Here is a 21,994-nt window from a genome sequence, read left to right as displayed (position 1 = left end):
TTTATGTGTTGCTTGTCTATTACATGTATAGTCTATGAAATCATTGCTAATAAAGACCAGCTTTATTCATCTTGTATTTTACAGTACATTCAATTCTTTACAAAAAGATACATACATTTATCTGTCTAACATTGACAAACCTCTCTCTTCATTTTAAGACAAATCACAAAGCAGCAATATCATCAGTGAAAACAAAATGACACTACAAGGCTCTTTCATGTCAAGTACATTATAGGCTATAAGAGGAACATTTTATAGCAGTAACTAAAGAACGCCAACTGTCATGTCATTGTTTTTGTTTTTTTTCTGCTTAGGTAGGAAGTTAAGGCGATATGTAGAAATCCAGCTCCATTCAGCTCCATTATGCTGTCATACGACAGCATAATCTCCATTGTCTCATAGAGAAGAGTAATTGGGCCTGCTGAATGCACCACTTATATCATAAGTGACCTGAGGTATAGAGCAGTCAGTGAAGAAATTAGGGAAGGCCAAAGTGCACAGTGAACCATCCTCTGTGGGCCCAGAGGTGGCGTCCGAGTGACAGAATCCAGGTGCCTGTGTGTTTGTGAGTTTGGGCTCAGTAGAGTACAGCAGACCTCCAACTAAATGCTGAGAATCATAGGACGCATTCTCCAATCCTCCCATCTCTGGGTGCCCCCGAACTGGCAAAGTTTGATAAAGGTCCTGCTCACTCACCATGCTGCTATAATCCGGGCCTAACAGCTCAAAGAAGTCCACTGGCTCTGTGTTTCCTCTTTCTAACTCCTTTAGCATTGTCCCGGCTGTGGGGCTGACTCTGGAGCAGTTGGCAGGCTCTGTGAAGAAAGATGGGGGCAGGTTGCGGTGCCGGAGGGGTGGTTTTTTGGCTTTGTCGCCCCCTCTAACATCCTGCACAGGGCTGAACAGAGCTGCCAGGCTTTTGCTCTGTAAGTTGGCGTGGACCCCATCGCGTTTAGGCAGGTTTTTAGTGTGCAAGGCACTGCTGGTTTGGGCCATGGGGGGAGACCCGTGCCTTTTAACCGGCGGTGGTGGTTCTGCGGCGTTGCTCGGTGAAATGATCCCCGTACACCTTTTGATCTGTTTTTGGAGATACTTCCTGTGGTTGACTTTTCTCTTTGACTTGACTGGCTTGTCCAATGCCAGTTTGATGTTACTGGAGGCAGAGTCTATAAAGCTGAGCAGATCCCTGGTGGTTTCTTTGTAGTCTTCCTCGGTCTCTGCTTCACCCAAAATACTGCCATCATCCAGACTTTTCTCCACATCATACTCCATCACTGAACCAGGAAAGCAGAAATTCAAAAACTGCGGGTTCATGATTGCAGTCTGTACAGCCATAACTCTATCAGGCCCAGAAGTGACACTTGACGTACACCTTTGTTATCCACACACCAAAAAGTTTGCCCTTCAAAGCATATCTCTATCTCCACCTGGTCCTGATGTAGCTCATGTGTTTCCTGTAAACAGAGTAGAACTGGCCTGGCGTGAGGGAGATCTTTCAGGGGGAGGGGATAGTGATGTCAGAACATCAAAGGGGAGGGACTAATGGAGCCGCGGAACTTAACTCTTTGCTTGGGCCAGACCACCTGCATCCAAGAGGGATCTGTCAGGCTCCCTGCTGAGATGAGCACAATAACTTCTGTCAAAACGTCCCTGTATACTTAAGTGTACACATAGCACTACAAACCCTTGAATGTAATCAGAGAAAATTACTGTAACAACTATGAAGACTACACAGGATTTTAAACCAATAAATTTGAGTTCAAACTGAAAAATGTAATCTCTTTAAATTTGTATTATATGACAAATACAGATGTTTTGGTTTTTTTCAGCCCAAATTTTAACCATCTTTTTACTTTTTATGTAAGTACTCGTTACATAAGCTCTCAAGACTACAGTAATGTTGATAAATTGTCTTTCTGTGGGAAAATGACTGTGCCCAAACAGATGCCACTGTTTAGGAGGATCTCCCCAACAGTTTACTTGTGTCTTAATCTGCTCATGGCAAAAGTTGATTTCTAGTGCATTCCCAGGCCAGTGGGAATTTCTGCCCCGGCCTGACAACTATTATGGGCTGCCTTTGACATAAAGCCCTACAGGGTCTAAATAGCCCCTATTCTTCGGGCCGGCAGTGAAAGGGAGCTTTGTGCCAGAGATTCATTAAATTGCACCTCACAGCCCCTTCGTAAAATGGGTCTCAATAATGAACAGTCGATTTAACTAGAAAAGCTGCCGGAGCTGTTAAATTAAAGGGGAATAAAAAAGTGCAGTTTGGGCTTAGTGTGCCAGAAGAAATGTCGAACTTAAGAAATCCCGGCTATGAAGCTGCTGTCGTAAACAATAACTCGTACTCTGTCTAAGCTTGTTCATAATATATAACGTCTCCAGTAGTCTTATTGTGGTATTGTCAGTTCAAATGTTATGTGCTGTGAAACAGATCGGGTGAAATGTAACAGGTGTTATAAGAGGCATTTTTGAAGTTAACACGTATATTTTGCAATTTAATTTTCTCAATTATTTTGCTCACTGATGGCTTGTCATTAGGGTTTTTGTAGGTCTAACACTGGTTTGTGGTCAAGAACAAGAGCAAGACACGTCTTGAAAAAAGTTATAGGAAGTTACTCAACAGTTTGTAAGTCATTAAACTGTAATAACAGTAAACATGACATTTACCTGATTATGAAAAAACAGATTCCTGTTTATAAGTCACAAGTTGGAGCCAAAGTTATGTCTCTTTAAATCCTCCATACTGTTATAGTGTAAGAGAAGCGAGAAAATCTTTGTGTTAAGTGTTGTGTACATCTCAAAGCAACTTCTTAACGCCTGCTTAAAGTGATTTTGTCTGCTTCTCTTTTCTTGGCGTTTGGGCAAAGTGACATCACCACTGTCATGGCACCCATATCCCCTTCTTTTTGCAGTGGATGACGGGCTCTGGCTTTTGTGCTGGTGGGTCATTCACATCACAGAGGCTGACGCACAGAGCCCGGAAACAACTTTCTATTGTTGCTTAAAGGGCTGAGAGGGCACAAGGGGTTGGGGCTGCGACGGGCAAGTTTAAAAATTTTAAGAGAAGAAAAGTACTATTTTGAGGTTATTTGAGTTTATTTATTTAATTTTCTTGCCTTTAGCGGTGCCCTCAGCAAATCACCTGCCACGTGATGCTCTATGCATAATGATTTGGAATGATATGTCTGTCAGAGAACAATATGTATTTAGCTATTTATGTAGTTTCAGCTTTCTGTTAACCAGTGACATTATGAGGACTTTAGGACCATTCCAGATAGAATATAGTATATTGAATTTTTTGTGGTTAGGACAATTGATACTTTGCAGCTGATGTCATCAACATTCCCTGGGTATTTCATGCCAACTATAAGCACTTGTCTGTCTGAGGCTTGTTAGACTTTAATCTGAGCTTTGTTTTAACACAATCTGACCATTAAAGAACTGACTTGGTTGGAGCTACAAAATGTGAGCTGATTTGTGAACTGTTAAACAAATCTTTCAAACAAATTACAGTCACAGGCGCACTAGTATTAGTCAACAGTTTTTTCAGTTAGTAACTTTCACCTTTTTGATGAAAACCAAACACTTCAACAGAACGATGGACTCTTGTATTGATCTCAGGCTCCTGAAAATGAATTGTTTCAGAATGTATCAGGCTGTGTTTGCTAAAGTGTGCATTGTAGCATCATGGTAACTGCTGAACATTCCGCCATAGAAATATATGTAGAAAACCCCAGTATGACGTCACTTCAAAGTATCAGTTGTGCCATTTTTTTACTCTAAAATCTTTTACTCTAAAAATGGAAAGTGCAGTCTTGTTGATTTGTTTTTCTTTGCCCTGCTTAAATAACCCTATAATTTATTTTGGCTTGGGACTAGTACAAAACATATACTGGCATGTTAACCCTTTGACTAGTACTTTTTAAAAATGCTTTGTCTTCTCTTCTTCACCTACATTTTTAGCTCAGATGCCCTTTCAAAACTCAATCCTGTAAAAGAGACAATCATTACCAATGTTCTCACCCCTAATTAGTAAAGACCTTAGTCCCATATTGTTTACATATTGTTAAACATTACCACTCACCCCTCTGTCTCAGAGAATCCACTTATTCAGCAGCACCAACTGCAGCTGGGGGATGAGGGGCGGAGTTTGGGTAATCTCTTCCTTTACTAGTGTGTGGTCCCCTTCAGTGTCCCGGGACGTACTAGAGCTAGGGGTTGAGGGAATACCAATAACAGCATTGATTGATAGCTGGTGTCAAAGACTTAGAAAAGGCTGGTAAAATTAATTGCCTCTCAAAGTCCTGAGAAAAGTCAAAGCAGCGCCAACTTCAACAGCACGTCCTCCCCCATGTTTAGCTACATTTCCACTGGGTCATCAGGGAATCACTCAGGCCTGGAGCAATGTGTAGAGTCCGGTTTTGCGTCTTTATTAGGGAATCAACACATTCCAGTGTAAGACATGCAGTCTATTGTGCACCATTGTATCATGGTTACATAAAAGAAAGATGATTTGAGTAAACTAAAGGTTAAAGGTTTCATCTTTGAAAGTGTGTACCAGCCCCAACCAAGGATAAATTCAGAGAGTTGCAGGTATCGAGAATTCGTTGTGGTCACATGTGGTCAGAAGATGTTAACATAATTTTTTTATTTTATTTTTGTGGTTTCACATTATTTCCCTGGATGAAGCTTTAAAAGTACTTATAAGTTGAAAAAGATTTTCAGGTCTTGTAAAAGATGCCAACATTTGTAGCTGAAAAAACAGGACTCAATTTTAGGCTTCCATTTTCTTGTAAAAAAAAAAAAAAAAAAAGAAAAAAAAGTGACTTCTCTGTGAACTACAAAAGACTTTTTCTCACTTTTAACCTCCCATCCACCTTTGCTCTCCCCGGGAGCTGTATTAATAATATTACTGGCAGGGGGCAACAGACTGGGGTCTATGGACTGCCCTGCTGCTCTAATTCAGAGTGTTTTAATGGTGTCGAGTTAAATGAATACGAGCCAAGGGGAATCCCACAGGTTGGTCCACAGGGGTAAGGTCAGCCAGTGAAGATGCAATAACCTCCTACCACTTACTTTATTGGCCTCCTCCGATTGGCTTTTTATTAAATCTCAAACACGCAATTGTTCCTGCCAGACGTCTATGGCTGAACAAATCAGCTTTAGTCTGTGCAGAAGTGGCACAGACTGACCTGAGTCTATGATTAAAACAGAAAACTAAATGGATAATTTAATAAACTTTATTGGAAAAGGTAACAAATGACGTCACATTGTGAGAAAGACCAATTTTCCTCTGTAGTAGCAAAAACAAGTATGAGTTGAGAGCAGTAATTTGAGGTAGAGATGCATTTTGCATAATTTTGTCTGAACTAATCTATATTTCAAACACATAGGAACAATATTTTACACTCCTCTATTTTCTAACTACTTCCTCTTTGGTTCACAAAAAATGATTTGGTTTGGTGGATTTAGATGGTTTTAGATAACATAAAAAGCTAGAGTTGCAGTTGCCAATGTAGTCTTGCTGATTTTAAGCATTAATAATAAGTTGTAAACATCCAATATAAAACCAAGGCAGATTGAATGGCAAAGTAATACCTGATTCTGAAGTATTTGAATAATGGCAATGAGAGAATATATTTCTAAGCAAGGTATAAAAATTTCTAGAATTTTAAAAAAGAAATACATCTTTGGCTAAAGCAGAACACAGTGCACAGTGTCATTGTCAAAAGTATAAAAACTTAATTGGCATCATCAGTTATTTCCCATGATGCTTTGTATTGTTTGAGTCTAGAGTTTAAGTAGGATCGGTGAACCTTTTTCGCCTGCCTGATCCACTCTTTAAAGTACTTGATCTCTAAAGCCCGTGCCGCTCTCACTGTGGGGGGGTCGAGATCATTGCTATAGCGCAGGTCCAAGTGGTGCGCTCCATCAGGAATCAAAATGGACACCAGAGACTCTGAGATGTTGTGGGTCACTCCTCCAGCTGACCACGGATCCAGAACTCCATTACTGTGACACAAGAAAACACTTGCAAATTGGACTAATGGGGCCAAGAATTGAATCAGTAGATAAAGATTTGTGGTTTGAAATTGTATGGTATTCCAATGTAACATATCAATTTGCACTATTAGTGGTAATTACACTCAGGAACAGTCAAATATTGTAATTTCATTCACAAAGTAGTATGTGAGTTTTTTGTTTTTTTCCCCACACTTTTTAGATGATCGATTGACCAAATAATCTTAACATTTCTAGTGCAATTTTGATCTAGTGGTTGTTTGCTCACCTGAAAATGATGTTGCTATGGGCGCCGATGTCTTTGCCTCCATAGACTACTTCTGCCCAATCTGCTCGAGGCCTCACACCAAACATTGATTTACATTCATCCGAAAAGGCCTGGAAGTTCCATTCTTCTGGTTCAAACATGTCATTCACTCCATCAGTGCACATGGGCATTACCATCTCCGTACAGGCCTACAGAGGTGACAGGAGGTCAGTCATGAGGGAGTCTTAACATCTTCCAAACCTTAAAGGGTCAGTATTACACTTTTTTTCATAATATTGTTTCAAGAGTCAGTTATGCATTAACTAACTGAGAGTCCACTACCTGCTTGCATTCATGGAGATGATATTTGAACATGTGTTAAACATGTGTTCTTACTGTAAATGGGCTTGCATCTCTACAAACCTATATCATGGCCTGGTGGCAAGTAGGAAGATAGGTTTAATAATATTGTACTGTGGAACATTTTAGCCAATGCAATAGCATCTCCATGGAGAATAGAAATTGGCAGACCCTACTCCTAAAAAATTACACAGTGAAACTTTAACCAAACTTAATTTATTGCTTGACCACATCTCAAAAATACAGTAGAAGTCAATCTTACTCATCTACAATAATAAAAGGCAAATCAAATATTAATAAAACATAATAACATAATTAAAATATATCAAAACAGTAATAGAATAATACCAAATCTGGATTATCAGTACTTACCTGATAGAACCAGCCCAAAATACCGAGGTTGCCTGTTGCTGTCTGGGAGATGTTGAGACAGGAGGAACTCCCAGTGTAGTTATAGTAAACCTTTGCTGCTTGAGACACACCTCTCAGCAGAAGTTTGTCTGAAGCTGTGGAGTCCATAGTGAGGTACTTGCACACAACCTACGAGGTCAAATGGGACAAACAAACAAAAAGGAGATTTTAAATTATAGATTACAGTCATTAAATTAAATCTACCAGCCTGTATTGATGTTTAACATCTTGAGACTTATTTCTTTTTTATTACAATTTTGGCATTTAATAATTTTCTAAAAGCAACTGTTGCCACAATACAAAAATATCATACCTGATACAATATGATAACTTCTTTATGCTTCCATGTGATCTTATATTAGTATTGATAATGTTCAAAATCATTATAAAACTATTCAAATTAGTATCTAGATACTAGTTTAAGTATCAGGTAGTATCTGTTTTTTATACTAACAACCCTACATCACACTACTACTACAATAATGCTTAAATTGTGTGCCAATGTTATACAAGTCAATTCCTTACTCTTACTGTTGGCAACATGCTTCCTAGAGGCCCAGAAAGTGTTTTTCACATAAACTGTGCTGGCGCCTAATTTGCATACGCAATTGAATGAGCCTGAATTTATTGCTCTGATCTTGGCAATTCACACACCCACTCTGATGTATTTGCTTAGAATTCTTTTACTTTTTTTAGTTTAATGAATATTTTCCTTGGTACTACATTGATTAACCATAGATGATTTCTCCAGACATCAGCTAATATTTGAGTTTGAGCTTTGTGCGATTCTGGTGCATGTTGTTATGGTGGCAGTGGCAGAGTTGGCCGTTGTATGCTTTTTGTGAGGGTAGAAAAAGTGGGCCCTCTTGTTTGGAGGTTGAACCCTGGAGTCTGTTACCAGGGCTTTTGTGTGTCAGCCCGGGGAGGAGTTGGTGGTCGATGGATGAGGAGGGCCACAGACATGTCCGATCTAAGATTTGCAGTGCGGAAAAAAACAACAGCATCTCCAAAGCATCTTCTCTGTACTTTTCAGATAGGATTAGCCATATACATTCATCTCTGCCAACAGATTTCCCTGCTTTAAGCCTTCAATAGCCCGTTCTCACACTCACTCAGATAATCACATTAGCTTTGTCATTAAAAAAAAGCTTCTCTTTGCACCCATGGCCTAAACCGCTTAAACCACCCATAGGGGTCGCATACATTACAGACAGGTTGCCAAAAATCTTTAAATGGCCTTTTCTGTTTGTTTCAGCTAATACAAAGCACCTGGAGCTATTCAGAGGCTAAACAAAAATATATGAAGTTAGAAGGAGGTATGCTCAATGTGGGGACTAGTGATGTATTCAAAGAGTTGGGATCAAGGTCAATAGGACAATGTAGTTTGTGCACGTGATGCACTGAGGGCTATACACTAGTCAGCCCCCACAGAAATGGTTGCACTGAGACAAAATCAAAGTAAAAGATTTAATGAAAATATCTTACTTTAACAGTAATTATGTTGAACTTATGTATTCATATGCTTCCTTTAAAGTGTTGTACACTACAATGTAGTATGCAGCAGGTTGTTTTATTTGAGTGAAATGATTTTGCCTTTTGCCACTAGGAAGGGGGCAATGTACTAGTATATATTATATAGCACTTTTTTTTTAAGCTGTTCTATTCTGTATGTGCCATTCTGTGTCATTCTATTGTTATTATTATGGTGTACTACTACACAAATGAATTAGTGAACTTTACTATAACTTTGCAATAGATTAAAAATATCAGCAAATGTTAATTAGAACCGCAACAGCAAAATAAATCTTCAGTATCAACTTAAAAAACAAAACAAAATAAAAAAAACAGACCTATGTAACCCCTGGTTGGGCTTCACTTGTTTTGCCAGTTGTATAGCAATGAATTATTGTACGAAGTTACTATTTTAAACCTATGTGCAGTGAAGGTCTGTGGACTATTGCCTTGCCCATATATATCATATGTACCAGCAGTGTAGTAGTTCAGTATTTGTTACAGTGCTTTTGAAGAAGAAGCATTGACCCTTTGTATAATGGCCCAAGAGCCACCCTGGGCAAACGTCCCTTTACCACGTCCCATAGGAGAAGACCTCTGAGATGTACTGGAGTGTGCAAATGAAAGGGCTTTTGGTACAAGAAGAGAAAAGAAAGCAGGATTACTTGTAGCTGCTCATCTAAAGAATACTTCAAACCAAACTAATAGAACCAGATCCTTATGAATATTGATGAAGCTAATTGACAGCTGTGGAAAACTAAAGCTCCACAGACCACAACAAACACTTGTAACACAATTGGCTGGATCATTCATTCAGACCAATTAAGGAGAGACAGTCAGGCCAAATCGGATGCTTTTAAGCACTGAAAAACACTATTCAAAAATAAAAGTGCTCTGAATCTAGTTTAATGTCTAAATATGTTCAAAGTGCAACAGGCCCTCTACACCAGGACACAAAGATAAATGTCATATGGCTTTACACTTTGACCTGTCACGATAATTACTATATTGTTCAATACATGAAATCTGGAACAATATATTTTGAGGGTCAGTATTTATCGTGTGTACAATTTCTTTGTAAATGTGTTGAGAGTTTTGTTATTTCAGTGTAATACGTTAAGGTCTGAGCTGGAAAGGGATAAATAAATAACTTCCCTGGCTAATTATTACTTCATTCTCATTAATTTGTTGCAGCTCATGTCTTTTTAATGATACTGCCCATAAAAAAAAGATATCCTGCTTCACTGTTTTTGTGTCAGTGACATAAAGTAGTATCAGTATTATAGTTTATCACAGTATATGCCCTTTTCACCATTCAAAACATAGACAATTTTGTTTTTGAATTGTTAAGTTTGTATAATTTAAAACTCAGATGCATATACTGCTAGGACTAAACTACTTTGCCACATTTCTTTTTATGCATTTATGTGTGTCTGTGTATGTATATATATATATATATATATTATATATATATATATATATATATATATATATATATATATATATATATATATATATATATATATATATTATATATATATATATATATATATATTTAATAACAACATTCCACTGAAAAGAATTGTGTGTTGTAGTTTTGTCTCTTAAACCTTTTCTGGTGCAGTACCTGGATTGGCCACCGTGGGAGTGGCTGGAGGAAGTTGGCTTCATACGGATAGTCCACCATGGCCAGGTTCACCCATGTTTCCTGGAGCCAGTTTTTGAAATTCATCACATCATTCTTGTTTTTGAGAGAATCACAGAGACTAAACTCTGCTGACAGCCACTCAAGACCAGATGCTTAAAAACATGTACAAGAAATATATAAATTAAATCAGTTAGGGACTAGGTCTGGCTCACCATGTATCTAATAAGTTGGGACAAAAGCCACTAGAAAAAGACATTTAATAAACATTTACATACATTTAAATCATCTTTTGGAACAGTGACAAAATGCTGTCGCTTGCACAATTACAAATCCAATACAAGCTTCTAATAGTGAAATAGTTATTATTAATGTTATTACAGTAAATGTATCTCTGGATTTGCAGAGACTGCATAATTTCAAAAATTACACAATCAGGCATGCAAATCTGGGATAGAAAATTACATTTGTTTCATTAGTATTTTACTTTGCAATTGTGGTAAAAGCAGCCCCTTTTTCTATGCTTGGTAGTATAAGAAACAGGTAGAACATGATGTATGGGGCTCTCAGTAGAGAATTAAGTGTAGCGCCTCTCTTCGAACCTGAGCAGAATACCAAATCTCTGAAATGCTGTGAGTTATGCAGGTTGTAAATTTTAAGGATCCTACACATTCAGTTTCTCAAACTGTCCTCTCTAGCCCTCAGACTCAGTACTGCCTGTTCAGCAAACTGCTAAAACCTACAACTAGTAATCATTTTTATAAAGTCAATTGATCCTCTTTAACTCACTAAAAGACTGAAAATTAGGATAGTTTGATTATTGAAAAATACATACCAGTAGAGGAAATATTATTTATGGCCGACCACGATTTTCTGATGTTCACTTCACAGTTATAGCCACTTTTGGCAAAGTCCTGAGTTACTGTTTTGAGGAAGGCTCCACATGGCACCATACCAGGGAACTGCCATATTGGAGCTGAGGCTGCCAGAGCTCTGAAACACAAAGCCAGTTCACATTTATTTTTCAAACTCGGTGCATATGCATTACCTTGGGTACAGGCATAGCAATTATGAATCTGAAAAAACACCCTGCATTTTAATATGAATACTGGCAGACAATGCTTTTGAAAACTATCCAAAGACTTTCTACCTATTGGTAAAAATTAAACGATGAAGAAAAGAAAGCAGTGATTTCATTTCCTAAAAAGTACATACATCAGTATAACAGAAAACTTCACTTACCCGACAACTATATTTGGGTACTTCATTCTAAACCAGGCTGAGAGCATCCCTCCATAGGAACCTCCAATTGCAATAACAGGACTACGTTGGGCTCCTGGTATAGTGCTTTTTATCATTTTGATCAGAACTGCAAAATCTGCCAGTGCCTGCTCTGAAGTCAAGAAGTTCAGGTGTTTGCTGTCCTGTGAGCAAAAGAGTAATAATATATAAAAAATTTGACATATAGATTTTTAGCCATGTTATAATGGTTATAAAAACAAGTTATTGAAACAGCTGCATGCCACAGTGAAATGGCACTATGAATAGGTGGGGTTCTGTGATTTGATTTTGAACTGGAAATGAATGGACCGATTTCTACTATTAAGCCTTTTGAAGATCAGTCTGGTGGTTTACAAAGTTTACAGGTATATGTTATAGTTTAGTATTAGATACTTAAAAAAATCACTTCTTTAAGGGTCGTGAGTTTTTAGCCATGTTAGAATGTTGTTTTACCTTCTCAGAAACATACCATAGAGTGTATTTTGTTTCATTCACACATATTTCAGTAACCATTTGTTGTTAGTCTGTTTACATCTCAAAGACTAAAAATGCTCTCTTCCACCTTGTACTTTTTGCTCAATAGAGATTGGCAATTCTAGGGCTGAATTTATCCAAATGATTCTAGTGAAAGTGTATGTAGTTTAAACAGTAAACACAGTGGAGCACTTCCTCCATTACCACATGACTTCACAAGAACAAAGTGTTTTCTGTTTGAGAGAACAACTCTGCCTAAATATGCAGAATGTGTGAATGAAACTAAACACAACTCCAGGTATGTTTGTGATGAGGAAACATTATAACAAAGAAAAACACAAAACAGTGTAATATGGGCCCTTTACGTGCTTTATAGTCAGTATTATGTATGTTGTAGCTTACACTGTATGAAGCCTCTCCAAACGGCATAGATTCTCCATAGTAACGATGTTCCGCAAAAATCAGCATGGCGCCCAACTCCTTTGCAACCTCCCACATGAATCCCTGCAAAACTCAAATGTGTTAAAATATCACCATTTTTACTTGAAAATGACAGATACAGTTTCTTGAGATTTACAGTGTTGTTGCAGAACCAGGTGATGTCGCCTTCGTTCCCAGTGTAGAACAGAATAGGACCTCCAGGTTGGTGCCAGTACTTGTCAGAAAGAAGGTAGCGCTGTTTAAAAGTGCCATCTTCGAGGAATCCAAAATGATCAATCTGAGAAAAAGAAATGGTTTAGTGTCATTTACTTTCCCATCTTCTATGCTTTTAAAATTTTTCTCCTCAGTTAAAAAAATGGCCTGTCTCCTGGCTATTTTCTTTGATGGCTGGATTGCTTTTTTCATATTATAGTAGAATATGTAGAAATCAAATGAGGTCCAAGATCTTGTGCCACAACATTATCGTCCCTTTGGAGAATTATTTTGTAATATTTTCCACCAGTCTACATTACACAAGAGAAGAGTACAACAATCAAAATAGTAGTAGGATCGAGGTTATTACTGAAAATAAGGCATAAGAAAAATTTCCTAATATAAAATGTGCACTAAAGAGAATATATTTGTACATGTGTCTATTTATCAAAACATTGATAATATTGTGAATGCTGTTTTGGCAATATGCAAAAAATATGAAGTTAATTATTTATTATTATATTTTTGCACTTTCCACTTTTTAATTTGTACTTAAACCTCAACTAGTACATTTAAAGACATGTATTATTAACACATCTCTGTTAGATTGACATACAGTAATATCATCTGACTATTGCTATCGGGACAGCCTACTTCAGAAACATAATGTGAAATTAATTCTTGTCTCTTTCTCATGGCCCCAATATGTCTTTCATTGTATTGTGGGATTTATGTCTCGTCCTACCCTAGTATTCTATATAAACTAGTATAATTCACAAACAATAGAATATGTTAATAATGTCTGTTTTGCTATGTAGATACAGTGTAGTGGACTAGCTGTGATTAAAGGCTTGGCCCTGTTCCAGATATGAGGCTGTGAGATGACAACTCTTGAGGTCAGACTTTCTGTGTAATTAGCCCCAATTTGTATGAAAAATGTTGGTGCCAGTTTAAGGGAAGCCGCATTAGTTCCACTTTAGCTGAGTTCTCGGAATGATCAAACCTCTGGGATTCTGGGGTATCTTTGCCTTTCAACTCTGCTTCCTGTGTTCTCATGCAGACAAAAGTAAAACGAATCACAACAACTTCACAGCAAGGATGACCCCATGAGGCTGAGGCCATGCCAGAGTTATCCACTGACTCAAACCCCTTCAGTGCCTGATACAAAATGTTTTTAGTGATTTTTTTCCCACTCTTCTCACCCACTAGCTCCTCTCAGAGGAAACAAAAGAGGCAGCAATTTTATGAGCCAATGACAGCTAAAAGATTCTGGGCCTCAATGTGTTCATTCAGCCCGCGACTCCTTAGTGTTTGGCAGTGCTTTAAAGTGTGTGGGGGCCTTGAGACTGTTTAAATGGAGGCTGGCAGAACACTGGCTCACATGTAATACCCCCTGTCAACAAAAAATCTGGGGAAGAAGAATATTATATTGCATCTCATCCAGAGAAGTGTTAAGTAGCCAGATAGACTTACAGACTTCAGCTGACAAATATATTACTTCAGCATTAACAACATTACAATAATTTAACTTTGTAGCCAACACTAGTCTGATGAGTGTTTACTGCACCCACTTATTATGTTGCTCACAAATTTACTAGTTTTATAAGAAATGCAGACATTGATGGCTACTGCCCCCAAGTGGTGACTGGTGGTAGTGACAAATTTACAGTGCATGTTGATAATTTGATACTGGCATATACATTTACTGTAGCAAATTGCAGTGTATATTATATGATACAAATTGTGAGAAAAACAAAACGACAAATCATAGGAGGGGTCCTGTCTGAGAAGGATGCTATAAGACATTTCCATTCATTGTCTTGCGCAGAGAGTGTTCAAGCGGATTTCCTGTAGACATCAACTGATTAGTGGCTGTGCTCTTCCTGGCATCCTGTTTGATTGAGGATGGAGTAAAGTGTTAATGAGTTACAGACTTTAGTAGTTTAGTGGAAGAGACAACTTCCATTTAAGTTTAATTTGCTAGTCCACTGACTGAGAAATAGGCTAAGTTAGTAACTTCCAATAAAAGCAGACAGTACTTGATTGATAGGAGAACAAACTAGATGAAACAGGATGCCATGTCCTGAGTTGAACCAGGTGCAGTGGATTGTCTCCATCTGAAAAAATCATTACTGTGCATAATTGTAAATATGGTCAAATCAGTAAATATAGACACTTAGTAGGAAAATAAATGAATAATTGGATCTGAAACATTGTACTATATGCTGGCACACTATAAGCCCACTACCATACAGTCCTGTTTTTCCCCTTCATTGAAAGCAGACCCTGTATGACTTTATGAGCCAATGCTTGCAGCTGTGCTCAGATGCCCACACACACAACTTGAAATCTGACTCTGTGAGAAGTTTTGCTTCATCTGCAATGTATAGCTTAAAAGAATCCTGCAGACTTATGTTCTCTTTACATTCACTTGGCCCTTAAAGACCTTCAAGGCAGACAGCCAACAGGATATTACAGTAGTAGTAGGAGCAGGACTTTTCACTACAGGAAGTCATCTCAAATACCCATTGTCTAGCCACAGCACATAAACAATAACTACTTAATTAAGACATTATAGAACTAGTGCGGTTTTAAATAGCATAGAGGTGGCATATAAATCAAAGATAAACACACAGAGCACCACAACATAAGAAGCAAATCATTGCAATTGCACATATTAGTCCTACATCTCTGTTATATCACTATATCCATATTACAGTCATATAATACAATAACCTACAACGAAGCATAGTACTCCAGCATCTCTTTACTCACGTTTTGGTCAATGTACAGTGTTTTATAGCTTATTGGGCTTTCTTTGGCGTTTGTCTTCCCTCCAAACCTTGTAAAAAGTTTTGATTTGAGCGCGATCGCGTGTAGAGATCCTAGACAGAGCGTCAAGATGCAGGTAATCACAATCCCATTCAAATGCCCAAATCTCCCGGTCCTCATTGCTACTACCGTCTGTCAAATAAAGTGCAGAGCGTTATTTTATTTTCTAATCATGACAACAAAGTCCGTCTCGTGAGTACCCGGAGATGACACGAGTCTGTCCAGTCAAGAAGAGGAAATAGGAATTGGTTGCTGTCAGCAAATCCACGGAGGTGTTGACAGCACGTGATCCGAGAGGCTTCTCCAGACAGCCTTCCGCTTGACTCACAATAAGCTTAAAAACGTCTTATTAACAAACAAAGACTATTATTTTTAAGCCGAGCGAAGCCAGTGCGGAAAACAGCGCAGCAGACTGTCTCATGTAGTAAATACATTCGCAAGTGTCGATGGGAGTTGTAGTTATTTAGCATCAAATGCAACTGGTTCGTCGTCACAGTGATGTAAAATTATTGAAAATACTGGCTAACAAATAAATAAATGAATAAATTAAAATGACACCATCACAAAATCCAATCCATAACAAATAGAATACGCATTTAAAAATAGGTATTGTAACTATGTACAATGTACAAAATAAAAGGTTGTGGTTTATAAGACAGATATCCTGAATGTCTTAGGCCTGTTACATTATTGTATTACATTTTAAAAGGGGCAACACAAGAGAGTGCACACAAATGGGCATTGTATTTCTGTTTTATAGACATGAAGTTATTAGAGATTAACAATAAGTAACATGTTGGATCTAGGTTCAAATGCAAAAGATAATGTCAGCCAGTTTAACAAAGGTATAACTAAAATATTAAAGCAAAGTGCTGAGATGTACTACATTTTTGTACAATAAAAGACAAAATTTTACAAAATGTGCAGTGTATGGCATTGTGCAATATGGTACAAAACAGTTATGGCAAATAAATGTAACAGACACTACATATTATGGCAAAACATGCTGGACCGTTCAACACAATAAATGCACATTTAAAAAGAAACTACAAGAATGGTCTCTTACTGGCATATAGCAACAACAAAGGCAGGAATAGTCACATCAGTGCAGTTAGATCAAATTGAAGGTATATAAAACATTTGCAAAAGAAAAATGACAGTGCCAATTTCCTTTTCACTTAACATCCACCAGCTAAAGACAAGCAAGTAAAATCAACAAATTGTAATGGCATTATTTAATACTGATTCAGTGTTGTAGCGTATTAACTGTATGCTTGTTTCACTTAATTAATGTTAACATTAAAATATTTTAGCAGCAAGTACAAATCTTCTATAGGGTTTCACTCCAGTATTTCACAGTTTAAAAAAAGACATTGGTGCAAATACCTACTCATATGAAATTAAAAAGACTAACAACCTTGTTTTCAAAAGCATAAGAAAACTGTAGTGTCAAACACATGATTGTGCTGACCAATGAAAAGTTTGATTAGAGTTGGTGTTTCCAACAGGTACTGAATGTAAACATATTTTACACTACTCAATCCATCTCATTATTTTTACAATTAGTGTGGTAGGATTAGTAACAAAAACCTGGTATTTTAAATCACATAAACACTGCTGGTGAATACTGATGTTAAATGCAAATGCTAAATCTCTATAAAAGGTGAATAGGACAAAACAGAGCCCTACTCGGATTGCCAAGATGCATCAGGTGGTCAGGCTGTTGCATTGCGGACTATATAGTCCATGGCAGCATTTTGAAATGCTTCTTTCTGGCAGGCCAAACTAATGTTGACTAAAACTCTTTTTTTTTTTTTTTTTTTAAAAGGCATGGGTATTGGATATAAATGAGAGGACTTAAGTGGTGGCTTGATGTCACCAGAGCTGGACAGAGGCATAGAGGCTCAGCCATCTGCTGTCTGCTGTCAATTTATACTGAGTTACAACAGCCAGAAGGTTCTAATTGACATTGCAGCAGCTCAAGTAACTGATGGTTTTACCCTCACCAGGCATCGGGGCAGTATCATTGTTGTCCAGCTTGTTTTGTTTGGCCTCTCGGATAAGCTCACAGGCCAAGTCGAGGAAAAGTTTCTCTACATTGTCAGATTCTTTGGCGGAGGTCTCCAGATAGAGCATGCTCTGAGCCTCTGCAAAGTCTTCAGCTCTCTGTCGAAGCACCTCTCTCTTGTCTGCCAGGTCTATTTTATTTCCTGCCAAAACAAGAAATGTGATTACAAGACCAAACATACAGAGCACATGAAATAACTAGCAGAAACAAATTAGGTCTTCTCACCGACTAATATAGTCACAACTTGGTTGTTGGCATACTGTTCAATCTCCCTCAGCCACTCAGGAAGGCACCTGAAGGAGTCCTCACAGGTAATGTCATATGTAAGAATGAGAGCATTGGCACTGCGGTAATAACTCTGAGTAATAGAACGAAATCTCTCTTGCCCAGCTGTGTCCCATATTTGTAGCTGGGGGAAAAAAAGAGTTAATAAAGAGTAAATTTTCGACAGATGAGATCTTTACTATATACCACTGTGTTAGAATATATTTTGCCTTTACCTTGACCTTCTCCCCTTTGATTTCAACGGTTTTAATCATGAAATCTACTCCAATTGTAGCACCCTGTCCGGGTGGAAAAAGGCCCTGAAATAACACATCAGTGTTCAGATAGAGAATTCTGATGCATGAAAAACATAATGTCAAATTGTCTTTCAAACCTGAGTGAAGCGCCGCACAAGGCAGGTTTTCCCCACTCCTGCATTTCCAATGAGAACTATTTTGAACAGGTAGTCATAGTCTTCCATACTCATCCTCACCTGCAGCAAATTTGCATAAGCATGTTGAAACAGTAAAAACGCTGAATCATTATCATAATAAGATAATAAGACTACGGTGGGATAAGTGAATGCATCTGCTTAATAGCACTGTGAATGCAAGAAAAAAATATGCCTGTAGGTACATCCAACAACTAATTTGGGAAGGCTCTCTTGCAAGAAGTCCAGTGGACGGGCATTTAATGCCCAAGGCAAATGAGGGTTAATGAAAACTCAACTATGCAGGTCACCACGGTGTTTAGGGAGTAATTCTATTTTGCATGGGTTGGAATAAAAATCCCGTTTAGGCGAAGCCAAAATTGATTGCAGAAATGCATGCGCACATTTTCCTTTGCTTCATTGCATCAGCACCGTCATCATTTTGCATTGCATATGATTTAGCATTTATTCGAATCAATGTGTTTGGGAAATTGTTGCCATTTAATAAACACAAATAGTATTTATCAGTCTGAGCAGCGATGATAACGGGTTTGAAGCTAGCACCAATAGCAATAGCGGCTACCGGTGACCATGGCCATTTGGGCCCTACGTGCAGATACATTACAGCTCTGTAGATTTAACATTAGAAAGCAATCAGTGTACACTTACCAAATATACGGGGAAGTCCCCGATTTACACCCTCTTGGTATGCATAGGTCAGATTATCAGATGGGCAAAGCTGCTTCTGGGCAGGGCATATCCCTGTGGCTGCGTATCTTCCGCAGCTCAGCTCGCCTGGACCCAAGAAAAAGAGGGACTGCTTTTCTATGATGTCACCCGTAATAGACGTGCTCTGTGTGATGCGTGGGAGCTTTAACTCATATGCACTCTGGTTCAAGCTCGATCCTTTAATTGTTGTGCATGTTGTTGTTAAAAGCATTTTTGTGATACATATTTAACAATTCATAATATAGCGCTAAATCTAAAACTGTGGTTGTGTTTTAGGTACACCCCTAATTGATCCATGATACACCCACAGATATGCTTTTATATACCATCAAAAAACAAGGTATATCAACCCTCCTACATGCTGCCTGCACATAGATGTTAAACTTCACAAAAACATAAATGGGTGTATTGGGATTCATACACAGTGGAACTATACGTGCCATGTTTAAGTTTTACTCGGACGTTTTTACTGGTGCACTGTACGTCCTTGATAGCCGTGGAGCAGTCGCTGTGCAGGAGGTCAGAGGAGGTTTGTGACTCAAAAACTTCTGAAGATGGGCATTAGTTTACCCGAAGAGGCAAAAGCTCTCCCACCCCCGGGAATCTTGAACAGAAACTCTCTGTGGCTCGGCGGTATCGGCTGGTGTGTCGCGATGTTCCAAAACGGCATAAACCACAGGCCTCCTCTGAAATCAGGTTAGCATCGCCTCCGCTTTCAGGACACACAGTGAGGGTACAACAACAACAACAACTTTACACTTATGTCAGATAGTAAGTCTGTGCATATAAATAATGTGTGGGAATAGGCGACGTCGTGATTATAATCCCTTCTTCCTTATTACCTTTATTTTGCTCATGTTGTGTGCTAAATGGTGGTGTTTGTTGTTGTTTAGGTCTCCATCGACAGGCTCTCTTGGCTACTATCGGGTGGTTCATTGGCTATCATCTGACTAAGATTGAAAATTACACATATGCCAAACGTGACCACGAGATGTACGGTTATATTAAGCTTCATCCCGAAGAATTTGTACCAAAGGGTAAGCAAGTGATCATCAACGCATTTTTAGTCCAGTTTAACTGCAATATGTATCACGAGAGGATATGATCTGTTCAAGATAAAATTAATCATGTATTTGTTCTACAATGTAGAAATTACATGTTGCAATACAATATTCAATAACAGCAGGTGATTAAGAAGCATGCAACCAAAACTGAGATAAATAACTCGGTCTCACAGTGGACAAATTATTTTGCTATGGTTTTTTGCTCAAAGTCAAAGTTTCTAATGCTTGGTTCTAAGGCTGTTACTAACAATTATTTTAATAATCAACTAGTCAGTGAGTATCTTTTCAATTAATTGACTAGTCAAACAATTATTTTTATTGTATACAGGAATATATATATATATATATATATATATATATATAAACAAATAAAATATCAACTATAGTGACTAAAGGATCCTAGATTAAGAATATACTAATGCAATAATTATTTTGATTGATGTAAATCAATCAGGCATTTTAATATTGTTGTGATGAACCGTCTTTTTGCATGTATTTTAGAGTCTGTAAGTCTTGATAATGATTATCAAAATATGACTAGTAATATTTTAATAGACAGCTAATTGCAAGTTTTCCCAATTAAATGTTGTAGTCCTACACTGTGAATCTATAATGCATCTTTGTGTGTCTATTAAAAATCAACACTGAAGTTAAATATAGACAAATAATGCAGTTATGAAAATAAAACGCATTACATTTGATGGATAATATATATGTGTGGTATTAATGTTTGATTATGTTACTTTATGTGTCTTTTATATTACCAGAGAAGAGGACCATGGCTGAGATCCTTGAGCCCTTTCATCCTGTCCGCTAAATGCTGGTTTCGATTTGCCATGTGTTGGGAATAAGATTTTGTGAATTTGTAGTTCTAATTTATGTGCATCAACATGTAAATAAAGACAATATGTACATTTATTGGTTTATTGTCTTATTTGGGCTCAACTTTTTAGACAGTTTGCTTTAGAGCCCGACCGATATATCGGTTGGCCGATATTATCGGCGGATATGGGCAACTTTAGGCATATCGGCTATCAGCCGATATGCTTGCTGATAGGGGCCGATATTTCACGTGGGCAGGTTGTACCTCGTTATAAAGCTTAGACTCTCTACATTCTGTTCATTTAATCCAATTTACAGACAGATAAATGTCCTAATATGTGGCTCCACATCAGTATTTATCTACGGAGTCATTTGTCTGTGTCTGTACTGTCCCTGAACACACCACAAAGCCGCGTCACTCACGTGTGTTTGTTTACACCTGCAGACACAGATCCAAACACTGAGGTTATATTCTTTTTACGGACAATCGGTTTGAGTCTGGATTAAAAGGACATTTATTAGTGCAGATTTGTGATGTGAAGAGGAGCCTGTATGAGCGGTGAGTGTTGGAAATATGTCGACTCTGAAGCTAGTTTTTGTCATTTGTTATGGGTTAGCTCCCGCATATAAACAGACTGTTTTCTATTGGTCTGTTCTAAAGTGACTATATTGGCCGTATATTTGCTACTGGACCTGCACTGATATGTAAATGAGCTGTGAACAGACGTGTGAATTATGACATTTGCGCATATAATTAATTACCGTGGCGCGCATGTATATTTACGGCTAAAGGCTAATAGCGCTACTTTCTTTACTAGTTATGGGTCCGTCGCGAACGAAATGACTCTTAGAACCGGCTCTTTGAAGGGAACGACGGGAGCCTGATCCTTATTGGGAGCCGTGTTTTCTCTTTCTCTCACTTTTTTTCTCTTCACGCCGCGTGATTCGTGGTTTGACAGCGGCAGCGGCTAAAAACGAAACGTTGAGAAATTTGCGTGTACGTAGGATAAAAAAAAATAAAAAAAACGAACATATTTGACTGTAGTTTAACATAAAATAAATAAGTCCCAATTTAGTCCTTTTTCAGTCCTGGTTTAGACCTGGTTCAGTCCTGATTCAGTCCTGCTTTAGACGTGCTTTAGTCCTGCTTGCAACAAAACAATCTGAAGAGCCACTTGGGAGCCAAAAGAACCAGCAG

General features: G+C 38.0%; 4 protein-coding genes across 4 annotated transcripts; 1 reads left to right on the top strand and 3 right to left on the bottom strand.

Annotated features, from left to right (window-relative positions):
- Positions 1-396: 396 nt before the first annotated feature.
- On the bottom strand, positions 397-2,012 carry LOC110163759 (protein FAM181B). The gene is given in 4 exon segments (XM_020928770.2): positions 397-1,367; positions 1,370-1,464; positions 1,466-1,538; positions 1,541-2,012. Coding segments are annotated over 4 exon segments (1,188 nt in total). The 5' UTR covers positions 1,590-2,012.
- Positions 2,013-5,225: 3,213 nt separating this feature from the next.
- prcp (prolylcarboxypeptidase (angiotensinase C)) lies at positions 5,226-15,810 on the bottom strand. The gene is made up of 9 exons (XM_020928596.2): positions 15,363-15,810; positions 12,532-12,672; positions 12,357-12,458; positions 11,442-11,623; positions 11,035-11,192; positions 10,182-10,354; positions 7,004-7,171; positions 6,293-6,480; positions 5,226-6,015 (listed from the first exon to the last, which is right to left on the bottom strand). The coding sequence occupies exons 1-9, from the start codon at positions 15,537-15,539 to the stop codon at positions 5,745-5,747; spliced, it is 1,560 nt and encodes a 519-aa protein (XP_020784255.1). The 5' UTR covers positions 15,540-15,810; the 3' UTR covers positions 5,226-5,744.
- A 346-nt stretch (positions 15,811-16,156) lies between these two features.
- On the bottom strand, positions 16,157-19,809 carry rab30 (RAB30, member RAS oncogene family). Its single transcript, XM_020928464.2, has 6 exons — positions 19,753-19,809; positions 18,851-18,976; positions 18,146-18,244; positions 17,988-18,071; positions 17,713-17,896; positions 16,157-17,629 (listed from the first exon to the last, which is right to left on the bottom strand). Exons 3-6 carry the CDS (start codon positions 18,236-18,238, stop codon positions 17,379-17,381), a joined length of 612 nt encoding a protein of 203 aa, XP_020784123.1. The 5' UTR covers positions 18,239-18,244; positions 18,851-18,976; positions 19,753-19,809; the 3' UTR covers positions 16,157-17,378.
- Positions 19,380-20,892, top strand: ndufc2 (NADH:ubiquinone oxidoreductase subunit C2). Its single transcript, XM_020928466.2, has 3 exons — positions 19,380-19,606; positions 19,804-19,947; positions 20,742-20,892. Exons 1-3 carry the CDS (start codon positions 19,465-19,467, stop codon positions 20,789-20,791), a joined length of 336 nt encoding a protein of 111 aa, XP_020784125.1. The 5' UTR covers positions 19,380-19,464; the 3' UTR covers positions 20,792-20,892.
- Positions 20,893-21,994: the final 1,102 nt, after the last annotated feature.

This window comes from Boleophthalmus pectinirostris, unplaced genomic scaffold (assembly GCF_026225935.1).
Source record: "Boleophthalmus pectinirostris isolate CB_2022bp ecotype Guang Dong unplaced genomic scaffold, ASM2622593v1 HiC_scaffold_9, whole genome shotgun sequence".
NCBI classification, from domain to species: domain Eukaryota; kingdom Metazoa; phylum Chordata; class Actinopteri; order Gobiiformes; family Gobiidae; genus Boleophthalmus; species Boleophthalmus pectinirostris.
The sequence above is the reverse complement of the archived record's forward strand: the minus strand, read 5'-3'. Positions and strand labels throughout refer to the sequence as shown.

Bases quoted from the DNA above. Each gene is read 5' to 3' on its own strand.
- ndufc2 (XM_020928466.2), top strand. From the start codon at position 19,465: ATGGGCATTAGTTTACCCGAAGAGGCAAAAGCTCTCCCACCCCCGGGA. The intron at 19,607-19,803 runs GTTAGCATCGCC...GTTGTTGTTTAG, and splicing joins CAGGCCTCCTCTGAAATCAG to GTCTCCATCGACAGGCTCTC. The intron at 19,948-20,741 runs GTAAGCAAGTGA...TTATATTACCAG, and splicing joins CGAAGAATTTGTACCAAAGG to AGAAGAGGACCATGGCTGAG.
- prcp (XM_020928596.2), bottom strand. From the start codon at position 15,539: ATGAGGACCGGGAGATTTGGGCATTTGAATGGGATTGTGATTACCTGC. The intron at 11,193-11,441 runs GTAAGTGAAGTT...TTTGTGTTTCAG, and splicing joins TACCCAAATATAGTTGTCGG to AGCTCTGGCAGCCTCAGCTC. The intron at 7,172-10,181 runs GTACTGCACCAG...TTGACCTCGTAG, and splicing joins TCCCACGGTGGCCAATCCAG to GTTGTGTGCAAGTACCTCAC.
- rab30 (XM_020928464.2), bottom strand. From the start codon at position 18,238: ATGAGTATGGAAGACTATGACTACCTGTTCAAAATAGTTCTCATTGGA. The intron at 18,072-18,145 runs GTTTGAAAGACA...GTGTTATTTCAG, and splicing joins TTGTGCGGCGCTTCACTCAG to GGCCTTTTTCCACCCGGACA. The intron at 17,630-17,712 runs GTGAGAAGACCT...TTGTTTTGGCAG, and splicing joins AGTTGTGACTATATTAGTCG to GAAATAAAATAGACCTGGCA.